This window comes from Babylonia areolata, chromosome 23, assembly GCF_041734735.1.
Source record: "Babylonia areolata isolate BAREFJ2019XMU chromosome 23, ASM4173473v1, whole genome shotgun sequence".
Lineage (NCBI taxonomy): Eukaryota > Metazoa > Mollusca > Gastropoda > Neogastropoda > Buccinidae > Babylonia > Babylonia areolata.
This window is the reverse complement of record NC_134898.1, coordinates 12,440,019-12,452,604: the sequence shown is the minus strand read 5'-3', so window position 1 is coordinate 12,452,604 and position 12,586 is coordinate 12,440,019. Positions and strand designations below refer to the sequence as shown.

Genomic DNA, 12,586 nt, shown 5'->3' with positions numbered 1-12,586 from the left:
CGGCATACAAAACCAATCCCAGTGAGCAGAACCTCCAGGTTCTCCGTGCTGCTCGCAGCAAAGTCCAGCAATGTGCCAGGCAATGCGCCAACGACTATTGGCTTCAGCTCTGCTTCCAGATTCAGATCGCAGCTGACACAGGCAACATCAAGGCGATGTATGACGGCATCAAGCAGGCACTGGGCCCAACGCAAAAGAAAACTGCCCATTTGAAATCAGCTACAGGGGAGGTGATTCAAGACAAGAGAACAACAGATGGAGCGCTGGGTAGAACACTACACTGAGCTATATGCAAGGGAAAGTGTAGTCACAGAAGATGCCCTGAATGCCATAGAGTGCCTACCAGAGCTGGAAGAGCTTGACAGAGAACCAACCATAGATGAACTCAGCGAAGCCCTGGACTCTCTTGCCTCTGGCAAACAAAAACAACAACAACAGCAACACCAAAAAAACACACAAAAAACCCCAAACAACAAAACACACACACAAAAAACAACAACAACAACAAAAACAAAAAACAACAAACAAACAACAAAACCGCATGGCAAAAAAAAAAAAAAAAAAAAAAAAAAATCGTGGCATCGTCACCTGACCCACCACTTGCAGGTTGCACGTGCTGTGTCACACACATGATACACACAGAAGTACAAGTCAGAAAGAAATCTATATTTTCCCCCAAGGAAACGGATTGTCTGGGTAAAAGAACGTAAAAGGCACCAGGGAAAGACGGTATTCCCGCCGAAGTACTGAAGTGCTGCAAAGAGACACTCATCACCGAGTTGCATGAAATCCTCTGCCTCTGTTGGAGTGAAGGTGAAGTACCACAAGACATGAGGGATGCTAACGTCGTCACACAGTACAAAAACAAATGTGACAGAAGCGATTGCAATAATTATCGCGGCATATCCCTCCTCAGCATCGTTGGGAAAGTCTTTGCACGAGTAGTACTGAAGAGGCTCCAAGTACTTGCAGAGCAAGTCTACCCTGAATCGCAGTGCGGTTTCCGTGCCAACAGATCCACTATAGACATGATCTTCTCCCTCAAACAACTTCAGGAGAAATGTAGGGAGCAAAGGCAGCCACTCTTCGTTGCCTTCATAGACCTCACAAAGGCTGTCGATCTGGTCAGTAGGGATAGCCTCTTCAAGATCCTTTCCAAGATCAGATGTCCAACCAAACTTCTCAGCATCATCAGATCCTTCCACGAAGACACGAAAGGCACCGTCGTCTGTGACGGCTCAACATCAGCTGCCTTCAGCATACGGAGCGGAGCGAAACAGGGTTGCGTCCTGGCTCCCACCCTGTTTGGAATCTTTTTTGCTGTGATGCTGAAACACGCATTTGGTCCTGCAGCTGAAGGTATTTACCTCCGAACCAGGACAGATGGAAAGCTCTTCAACCTCTCCAGACTAAGAGCCAAGACTAAAGTCCAGCTGAGGTGCCTGCGTGACTTCCTCTTTGCAGACGACGCAGCAGTAACCGCCCACTCAGCCGAGGACCTACAGCAGCTCATGACTCGCTTCAGCGATGCCTGCCAAGACTTCGGGCTTACCATTAGCTTGAAGAAAACACAGGTCATGGGACAAGATGTTGACTCTCCCCCAGCCATCAGCATCAATGACCATGAACTGGATGTCGTCCATGACTTCGTTTATCTGGGCTCAACTATCTCAGACACCCTCTCACTTGACGCAGAGCTCAACAGGCGCATCGGCAAGGCAGCTACCACCATGACCAGACTGACAAAGAAAGCATGGAACAACAGCAGTCTGACTGAGCACACAAAGATCGAGATTTACAGAACCTGCGTCGTGAGCACCCTCCTGTATGGCAGCGAGTCCTGGACTTTGCGTGCCCGACAAGAGCGAAAGCTCAATGCTTTTCACATACGTAGCCTCCGACGCATTCTGAACATCACCTGGCAGGACAAGGTCCCAAACAACACTGTCCTGGAAAGAGCTGGATGCACTAGTATGTACACGCTGTTGAAACAGAGACGTATGCGCTGGCTCGGCCATGTCGTGCGCATGGACGACGGACGGATCCCTAAAGACCTCCTCCTTGTGCAGGGAAAACGTCCCACAGGTAGACCACAGCTGCGATTCAAAGACGTGTGCAAGAGGGACCTAAAAGCCTTGAACATCGACCAGAATAACTGGGAAGCAACAGCCCTCGAACGGTCAGCCTGGAGACAGACTGTGCAGAAAGGTCTTTCCAAGTTCGAAGAGACACTCGCTCAGCAGCACGAGGAAAAGAGAATGAGAAGAAAGACTGCAGCCCAGGCAGACAGACCAGCGTCAGACTTCATCTGTGCCCTCTGCCACAGGGACTGTCATTCCCGCGTCGGACTGGCCAGCCACACCCGACGCTGTACCAGAATAAACACCTAGAGCGCAACTCCATAGTGTTCCGAGACTGAAGGATGCCTACCTACCTACCTACCTACCTACCTATATATATATATATATATATATATATATATATATATATATAGAGAGAGAGAGAGAGAGAGAGAGAGAGAGAGAGAGAGAAAGAGGGGGCGGGGGGTGGGGGGACAAGAGAGCGGAGAGAGAGACGGGGAGGGCGGGGGGGGGGATAGGTAGACAGACAAGGAGACAGGCAAGCAAACATACAGACCGACAAAGATACAGACAGACAGACAGACCGACCGACAGACAGACAAGGTGACTAACAAGAGGAAGAGGGCCAGGTCCATGTACTCTTGATGTATAAACTCCACCAGTCGGCGAACGATGGTGTCCTCCTCACTATCCCCCTCCCCGTTCACCTCCATTCCCCCCTCCAACCTCCTGCACACAAGCCATGTACACGTAGGCCATCATCATCATGATCGTTCTGATCAACATCATCATCATCATCATCATCGATGTCGTTGTCTTCATCATCATCATCATCATAATCATCTTCAATGTCGTTGTCTTCATCATCATCTTCTTCAATGTCGTTGTCATCATCATCATCATCATCATAATCGTCATCTTCAATGTCGTCATCATAATCATCATCGTCATCTTCAATGTCGTCGTCGTCATCATCATCATCATCATCATAATCGTCATCTTCAATGTCGTCATCATAATCATCATCGTCATCATCATCTTCAATGTCGTTGTCATCATCATCATCATAATCGTCATCTTCAATGTCGTCATCATAATCATCATCGTCATCATCATCTTCAATGTCGTTGTCATCATCATCATCATCATCATCATCATAATCGTCATCTTCAATGTCGTCATCATAATCATCATCGTCATCTTCAATGTCGTCGTCGTCATCATCATCATCATCATCTTATCCTCCTTCTCCTCCTCCTCAATGTCATTGTCTTCAACATCATCATCATCCTCATCCTCACCAGCATCATCATCACCATCATCATCATCATCATCATCGTCAGTGTCGTTGTCGTTGTCGTTAACAATCAATACAACCGCATTCACATGGGGTTCACTGCTTCACTGCCCGCTTTCATTCCGTCCTGTTTTTTTTTTTTTTTTCTGTGCATGCAGATCGAACGGCATGTTCGTTGAGACAACCACTGGTGACATCACGCCCACCACCCCCACTCCACATATCATAGCCACACACACAAACACACAAATACACAAGCGCGCGCGCACACACACACGCGCACACACACACACACAAACACACACACACGCACACAAACACACACACACACGCACACACACAAACACACACACACGCACACACACACACACAGACACACACACGCACACAGAGTATGGACAAGACTCTTACGCCTGCATGAAATCATCGATGACTCTGGAGGTGAGGGACTCGGAGTGGTTGAACAGCTTGGTCAGCAGCTGGCGATAGCCGATCAGCCCGTGCTTCATGGTGATCCCAAACCTGCAGCAGGCCAAGGGAGGTCAGCGTGTCACACACACACACACACACACACACACAACACACACACACACACACACACACACACACACACACACACACACACACACACACACACACACACACATTCATTCATGCAACAAAAAAACAACAAAGTGCGGTACCTGTTGTTCATTGTAAGACAAAAGCCCACATGGACTTTAAGGCGGCATACAACGACCATTGCTCTTTTCGAGACAAAGGCGTACAACATATACTAACTATCGCTCTTTGTAAGAGAAAGGCGTACAGCTTTAACCCATACAACTTCAATGCATTGCCCACAATGGCTATCACTCCTTTGAAAGAGATAAGCATGAAAATTCAAGCATACAGCGAGTACCGCTGTCTGTAAGATAAAAAGCACACATGATTTCAAGGCAGACTGATTGAAAGAGCCGAGGGGAAGGGACCAGACATGACCTGGGAATCAGAAGGTCCAGCTGAACGGCGCTGACCGGAAACCCAAACTCCTTCATCACACGCCGGAAGTCGATGTGCATCAGGTGACCGTCATCATGGATGTCGAACAGCTTGAAGGCCAGCAAGAGGCTGATGTAATGCTCCTCAAACTGTCTCACACACACACATCAACATGGGCTCGTGTTTTTTCAACTGGGAAAATGAACCGGGAATAGTTTACAGTATATGTTAGGATTGGGGGTTAAAGGTCCTGAAGCCTTTCACGGTCATCGGGGCAGTGAATTCATAACCACTGTGTCCAGGGCTCGGCATAGGAAGGCGGGGCCCAATCCTCTCCTTCCGCCGTTTTAACCCTCCCCAACCGAAGTCAGGTACCCGTTGACACCTAGACGGAGTGAGGAAAATCGGAGTAAAGTGCCTTTCCCCAAGAACATTCAACCATGCCGAAACAGGGCTTTCCAACCATGATCACTGATGAACAATGGATCAGGTGCCAGTTGCATTGCTTGCTTCTAACTTTTTGACAGTTACACGTGACTAAATGCCTACGTTAACCGAACTACGCCATTGGTCAGTTCCATACTACACACAGTTAGTAGCGGGTTACAACCATACTAGGCTCTTCCGTCCCTGAACAATGCAACTGGCTGCAGGCTGAAGTCCAGTGCCTAACCGGTTCCGCCATGGCGCCTCAGTCCTGCAGTATAATGGTGTATCAAAAATAAATGAAAATCAAACTAATAAAATTAATATGTATTGTACCAATTTGGTCTAAAACTTTATTTCTTGGTTCAGGTTACAAGACCAGTTCTTTCTCAGTTTCAGGCATCAATGATTCTAATTTCTGATCTGCATAAAATACCAGAAGGTGGAAAGAGGATGTATTTAGCAGACACTTGACTTTTCTGTCTTGTCTGCTCGAGTAGAAAATCAAGGAAATCTTGCTAAAGCTATTCAGGAAAAATATCAAGAAGCAATAGAGCATCATTACCTTGCGGGTCACAGTTTTTTTAAAAAAAATCTCATTTCCACCCTGCTGACAGGTGTGAGCGTGCACGCATGTCAACGACAAAAATACACACACACACACCGCTCACACTCCCACAAAAGGAGACGAAACGATATAAATGTACTTAGTATGCTAATCTCCACGCGCGCGCGCGCGCGCGCGCACACACACACACACACACACAGACACACACACACACGCACGCACGCACATTCATGTACATGCAGACAAAAACAGACTCACACAAGCACACATGCATGCACACATAAATACACACAGAATATCCTCCCCAACCCTCTCCCCAAACGCTCTTCATCAATTCTCAACTTCTCCGCCAACCAAACACACTGAAGAACTACGTTTTATGATGCACGGGGAGTTTTCTTTATACAAGATTTTTAGCCAAGATTTTTATTCCAAAAAATACTGCCTCTTTGGTTTGATATGGGCCTTCTTACCACATGTTAAACTGAAATGCACCCAGTTTGACCTTGTGCAGCATATGACACCCATTTTTTTTTTTTTTATCCCTTACCCAACCGGCTTGGCAACAATACTTCGTTTTCGGGGTTACATAGCAGTACAAGACGACAACAACCAACAACAAAAAAAGAAAAAAAAGAAAAGAAAGAAACAAACAAACAAAAAAACAAAACAAACAAACAAACAAAACACACAAACAAACAAGCACGTGCCCCCCGGATACCTTGTGATGCAGGCAGTCGAGGATGCTGTCAAACTTGCTGTGCTGCTTCTGGTGCATGACTGCACGGATCTTACTGCGGGCCACAGCCTCCGGCATATCTTCTCCAGCTTCCCACGCCGTCTCCTCTGCAACAAACAGTTCTACCCAATGAGAAGGCGCCGCCTCAGAATCATCGTTTGAGTGAGCGTGCTGGCTGGCTGTCTGGGTCATTCGCTACGTGTCTGATTCGTCTGGTGATCGGTCGCTTACTCAAGTTCACAGATGGAGTCATTCTATTGGTGGAAGTGTTTTTTGTTTTCAAATTATTCTTTATATGAGGTGTTTAATGAGGCTGATTTCAGTTCTTACATCCCTATAGGTTACCTGTTGTACGATGCAGTGTCACGTATATCGCAGTACATTATCTGTGTCTTATTACCTGTGTAATTTCCTGGATACAATGGATATATGCGTTTGTGTGTGTGTGTGTGTGTGTGTGTGTGTGTGTGTGTGTGTGTGTGTGTGCACGCGCGCGTGCGTGCGTGCATGCGTGTGTGCGTGCGTGCGTGTGTGTGTGTGTGTGTGTAAGTGTTTTTATCGTGTTCACGTGTGCACGTTCACAGCTGAACTGTGCTGTATTATATTACAATGTGTTGCGCTGTGCTGCACTGTACTACAATGTGTTGTGCTGTGGTGCAGTTTAATGTACTGCATTGCACTGTACTGCTCTGCTCTGTGCTGCATTGTATCTTTAAGAAGACACCCTGCACTTGTATGCACTGCACTGCACTGCACTGTCTTGAGCTGCACAATACCACGCTGTGTCCTGTACTGTCAAGTTCTGTCTTGTTTTAAACTCAACCGCTATGCCTCGCGACGCAACACAACCACTCAACCACTGAACCCACCACTCCCATCCCCAATACCTATTACCCTCCCCCCAAAAACAACAACAACAACAACAAACAGGAACCCCACCCCCACCCCCCAAAACGCCCCCTCCCTCCCTCTCTCCCCTCCCGCCTGTCCCCCGCCTCACCTTCCACCCCCCCTCTCCGTTCAGGCAGACGGGCGGACTGAGGGCGACGGAAGATCCCCTCCACTCTGAAGGCGTCCCCCAGTCCTCCGGCCACGGGACCCATGCTCACTGTACCTGTGATGATAATGATGATGATGGTGATAATAATAATGATTCTACTACTACTACTACTAATGATGATACTACTACTAATAATAATGGAGTCTCCCGTCGGACCGACGGACGAGTAGGCAGGCAGGCTTATCTGTCGGTGTGTGTCCTCATATGGAAGAAGAGGCCGATTCTGGATGCGCAGCACTTCCCACAGGTGTCTCCAGAAGTTGGGCCCTGCTTCCTTCGCTCACGCTTCTCCTTAATGGCCAGCGTTCTCTTGTTTTCAAACGTCTTTATGCCACTAGAGCACAGCATCCTCCAGCGAGAGCGGTCAAGGGCATCAGTTTCCCAGGAAGCGATTTCTATGTCACAGGCTTTGAGGTTTGTCTTTAAGGTGTCCTTGAAGCGCTTACAGGGTCTTCCAAGTTCGCGGTGGCCTTCCTTCAGCTGGCCATACAAAAGCATCTTCGGGATCCTGCTGTCTGTCATGCGGACAACGTGTCCTGTCTAGCTGTTAGTACTACTACTACTAACAGTAATAATAACAACAGTAATAATGATAATAATAGAAATAATAATGATAATGACGATGATGATGATAATAGTAATAACACTACTACTACTGCTGCTGCTGCTGTTTTTGTTCCAGTGTACCTTTTATTTACCCGTGTGCTAGCTGAATCGGTAGCATTACATAAGTAACATTGATTCTGAAGTTGTGTACCTTGTGAATGGAGAGAGTTACCGCTCTTAACTATTTACGACGGCTGTATGTATGTTTGTACGATAGTCGTGTCCGACTATGACCACCAGAAGAGCAGTGGAAGCGACTACTGTCCCGACTATCTGGGATAGAATTTGGTTATAGTGGAGAGTGTCTTGCCCAAGTTACATCCCCACTCTCTCGGCCAAAAGGGTTTTAGGACAGTCGGGGTTGGAACAAAATTGATAATATTAATAATGATACTACTACTACTGCTAATGATGATGATGATAGTAATAACAGTAACAATTTTACTACTACTAGTACTACTACTACTACTACTGCTGCTGTAGCTGCTGCTGGTTATGTTCCAATGTACCTTTTATTTATACCCGTGTGTTAGCTGAATCACACAAGCAGCATTGACTTGAAGTTGTGTACCATGTGAATGGAGAGAGTTACCACCCTTAACTAGTTACTAAGACTCCATTGATGTGTTTGTATGATGGTCAGTCGTCGTGTCCGACTACGACCATCAAAACAGCGGTGGAGGAAGCTGCTGTCCCGACTATCTGGGCTAGAAATTGATTGTAGTGGAGAGTGTCTTCCCCAGGTTACATCCCCACTCTCTCGGCCAAGAGGGTTTTAGGACAGTCGGCGTTGGGGATGGTTCCCAAAAGGCCAACTAGCCCCCCAAAAAACTGCAGCACCAAGAGCTAATGCAATATTGCCTCCTAGTTTGAGAGTCATAGTCCTTCACAAAAGACTCAGCTGTAAATGACTTCCCCCTGCAATGGAGAAACCATTGATCATACGGCTCTCACTTTGCTGTTGGCACAACTGTAAGCTTATGTCAATCTGTGATAAAAGCCGAGCGTTGAGCAGCACCAGCACCAGCACCACTAACTACTACTACTACTGCTATTACTGCTACTACAACAACTACTACTACAGTGGAGAGACCATTGATTATACATGTCTCACTTTGCTTTTGGTGCAACTGTAAGCAAATGTCAATCTGATAAAGGCCGAGCTATGAGCAGCAACAACTACTACTACAACAACTGCGACGACAACAACAACAAAACTACTATTGGTAGTACTACTGCAACTACTACCACTACAACTACTACTACAACAGTACAGACTTCACAAAAAGATAAGCACCACTTCATAAACGCAGGTATATTTTCATTAAAAAAAAAACCCATTACAAAATCGAAGGATGATTTAAACCATGCACGCTGCATACGTTATAGCACTCGTCTCTCAATCGAAACGAAAACGGTTGTGTCAGACACACGTACACAATGAACAAACGTTTTCAGTCTACACTACACTGCACTACACTGCACTGCTTATGATGGAGTCTCCCGTCGGTCCAACGGATGACTAGGCAGGCAGGCTTATCTGTCGGTGTGTGTCCTCATGTGGGAGAAGAGGCCGATTCTGGATGCGCAGCACTTCCCACAGGTGTTGCAAGGAAAAACATCTCCAGAAGTTGAGCCCTGTTTCCTTCGCTCACGCTTCTTCTTAATGGCCAGCGTTCTTTTGTTTTCAAACGTCTTTATGCCACTAGCCTGACCAGCACAGGTGACATGTTTTAGTGAGGAGGAGTTGTGCAGTCCCTTCCCCACTCTCTCGCCTACCGACGCTCACAGCCCCACAGGTGCAGATACTGCCATGTGTAGGACGGCTTCGGCAGGTACAGGTTTTTTCTACGGAGCTCCGTCTCCTAGGATGACTTCCAGCCAAGGATAAGAGCTCCCCCTGCCCTTTGGTCATCCTCTTCCGCCTTCACAGCCGTTGGGAAAGGTTTCTTCCTCCGCCTGGTCCGTCGTTGGGAGACTTCACATGCGGCAGGTAGTAGTGGGTTACATGGTACCAGTAGCAAGGGCTATGCCCCTGACCTGACACTACACTACACTACACCAGCATCACCACAACACACAAGAAGACCTTTGTGACGGCGAAGGGCGAAGTCCCGGGCTGCCTTGGCCGCCGGCCGTGGGCCCTGGGCTTGCTGGTCAGTCTGGAAGCGGAGTTCTTTCTGGCTGCCGTTCTTCTTGTGGTTGTTGGTGGTGCTGCTGGCGGACTTGCGGGCGGTGGTGGTGGTGGTGGTGGTGGTGGTCGCGGCCCAAGCCTGCTTCTTGGGCTCCCCTTGGGGCGTGAGGTTGAGGAGGACGAAGAGCTCTGGGAGGGGGATGAAGCCCGCGTTCCTCTTGTCGAACCTGTGATCAGTGAGATATGGAGGTGGTTGTGGTGATGGTGGTGGTGGAAATGGTAAATTTTGTTCGAATGAGACGATAAACCGAGGTCCCCGTGTGCAATATGCATTTAGAGCACGTAAAAGAACCCACGGCAACAAAAAGGTTGTCCCTGGCAAAATTCTGTAGAAAGATCCACTTCGATAGGAAAACAAAAACAACAACAACAACAACAAAAAACAACCAAAAAAACAAAAACAAAACAAAACAAAACAAACAAACAAACAAAGACAAAAAAATACAAAAAACGAAAAACAAAACAAAACTGCAGGCAGGAAAAACAAACAAACAAAAAAACAAAACAAAAAAAGGTGGCACTCTCAGTGTAGCGACGCGCTCTCCCTGAGGAGAGCAGCCAGAATTTCACACAGAGAAATAATTATGTTGTGACAAAAAAAAAGAAAGAAAAAGAACAAAAAAAGAACAATACAATACAATATAGATGCTTTTCAAGAAGTGTGTGTATTCTTTTCTCGCCACCACTTTTCTTTCTCTCTCTCTTTCTCTCCCTGTCTCTCCAAAAGTAGAGCGTAGAGCAAAGGCCCTCACGACTACCACTGACCTTTCCCAGAACCGTCTGAACTCCAGGTCAGTGAGGTTGACCCCAAGGTCCAGGAGGGCGTGTCTCATCTGCAGCCTGGTCACCCCTCCACCCGGCAGGAAACACTCGTCAGGCAACAATGACCGTACGTCCACCTTCCTGGTGGTGGACACACAGTGATGATCGTCATTTTGAACAATGGCACACAGTGATGATGGTCATTTTGAACAATGGCACACAGTGATGATGGTCATTTTGAACAATGACAGTGATGGTGGTCATTTTGAACAATGGCACACAGTGATGATGGTCATTTTGAACAATGAAACACAGTGATGATGGTCATTTTGAACAATGAAACACACTGATGATGGTCATTTTGAACAATGACACACACTGATGATGGTCATTTTGAACAATGACACACAGTGATGATGGTCATTTTGAACAATGACACACAGTGATGATGGTCATTTTGAACAATGAAACACAGTGATGATGGTCATTTTGAACAATGAAAGTGATGGTGGTCATTTTGAACAATGGCACACAGTGATGATGGTCATTTTGAACAATGACACAGTGATGATGGTCATTTTGAACAATGACACAGTGATGATGGTCATTTTGAACAATGGCACACAGTGATGATGGTCATTTTGAACAATGACACACAGTGATGGTGGTCATTTTGAACAATGGCACACAGTGATGATGGTCATTTTGAACAATGACACAGTGATGATGGTCATTTTGAACAATGGCACACAGTGATGATGGTCATTTTGAACAATGACACACAGTGATGATGGTCATTTTGAACAATGACACACACTGATGATGGTCATTCTGAACAATGACACACAGTGATGATGGTCATTTTGAACAATGACACACAGTGATGGTGGTCATTTTGAACAATGACTGCACGTCCACCTTCCTGGTGGAGGACACACAGTGATGATGGTCATTTTGAACAATGACACACAGTGATGATGGTCATTTTGAACAATGACACACAGTGATGATGGTCATTTTGAACAATGAAACACAGTGATGATGGTCATTTTGAACAATGAAACACAGTGATGATGGTCATTTTGAACAATGAAAGTGATGGTGGTCATTTTGAACAATGGCACACAGTGATGATGGTCATTTTGAACAATGACACAGTGATGATGGTCATTTTGAACAATGAAACACAGTGATGATGGTCATTTTGAACAATGACACACACTGATGATGGTCATTTTGAACAATGAAACACAGTGATGATGGTCATTTTGAACAATGACACACAGTGATGATGGTCATTTTGAACAATGACACACACTGATGATGGTCATTTTGAACAATGAAACACAGTGATGATGGTCATTTTGAACAATGACACACAGTGATGATGGTCATTTTGAACAATGACAGTGATGGTGGTCATTTTGAACAATGGCACACAGTGATGATGGTCATTTTGAACAATGAAACACAGTGATGATGGTCATTTTGAACAATGAAACACACTGATGATGGTCATTTTGAACAATGAAACACAGTGATGATGGTCATTTTGAACAATGACAGTGATGGTGGTCATTTTGAACAATGACACACAGTGATGATGGTCATTTTGAACAATGAAACACAGTGATGATGGTCATTTTGAACAATGACACAGTGATATATATGATGGTCATTTTGAACAATGACACACAGTGATGATGGTCATTTTGAACAATGAAACACAGTGATGATGGTCATTTTGAACAATGACACACACTGATGATGGTCATTTTGAACAATGACCGTTCGTCCACCTTAGGACACACAGTGATGATGGTCATTTTGATTTGACTTTTGATTTGATTTTGGTTTGATAGGGATACTTAT

General features: G+C 45.9%; 1 protein-coding gene across 2 annotated transcripts in view; it reads right to left on the bottom strand.

Moving 5' to 3' along the window:
- LOC143297979 (EF-hand calcium-binding domain-containing protein 6-like) overlaps positions 1-12,586 on the bottom strand; it is a 70,404-nt gene that overhangs the window by 17,091 nt on the left and 40,727 nt on the right. For both annotated transcript variants that reach the window (XM_076610612.1, XM_076610611.1), the window contains exons 8-14: positions 10,718-10,855; positions 9,848-10,119; positions 7,093-7,206; positions 6,075-6,199; positions 4,360-4,508; positions 3,790-3,900; positions 2,694-2,810 (exon numbers count right to left, since the gene is read on the bottom strand). In XM_076610612.1, the coding sequence (XP_076466727.1) occupies positions 2,694-2,810; positions 3,790-3,900; positions 4,360-4,508; positions 6,075-6,199; positions 7,093-7,206; positions 9,848-10,119; positions 10,718-10,855 (1,026 nt within the window). The remainder of the gene's footprint in view (positions 1-2,693; positions 2,811-3,789; positions 3,901-4,359; positions 4,509-6,074; positions 6,200-7,092; positions 7,207-9,847; positions 10,120-10,717; positions 10,856-12,586) is intronic.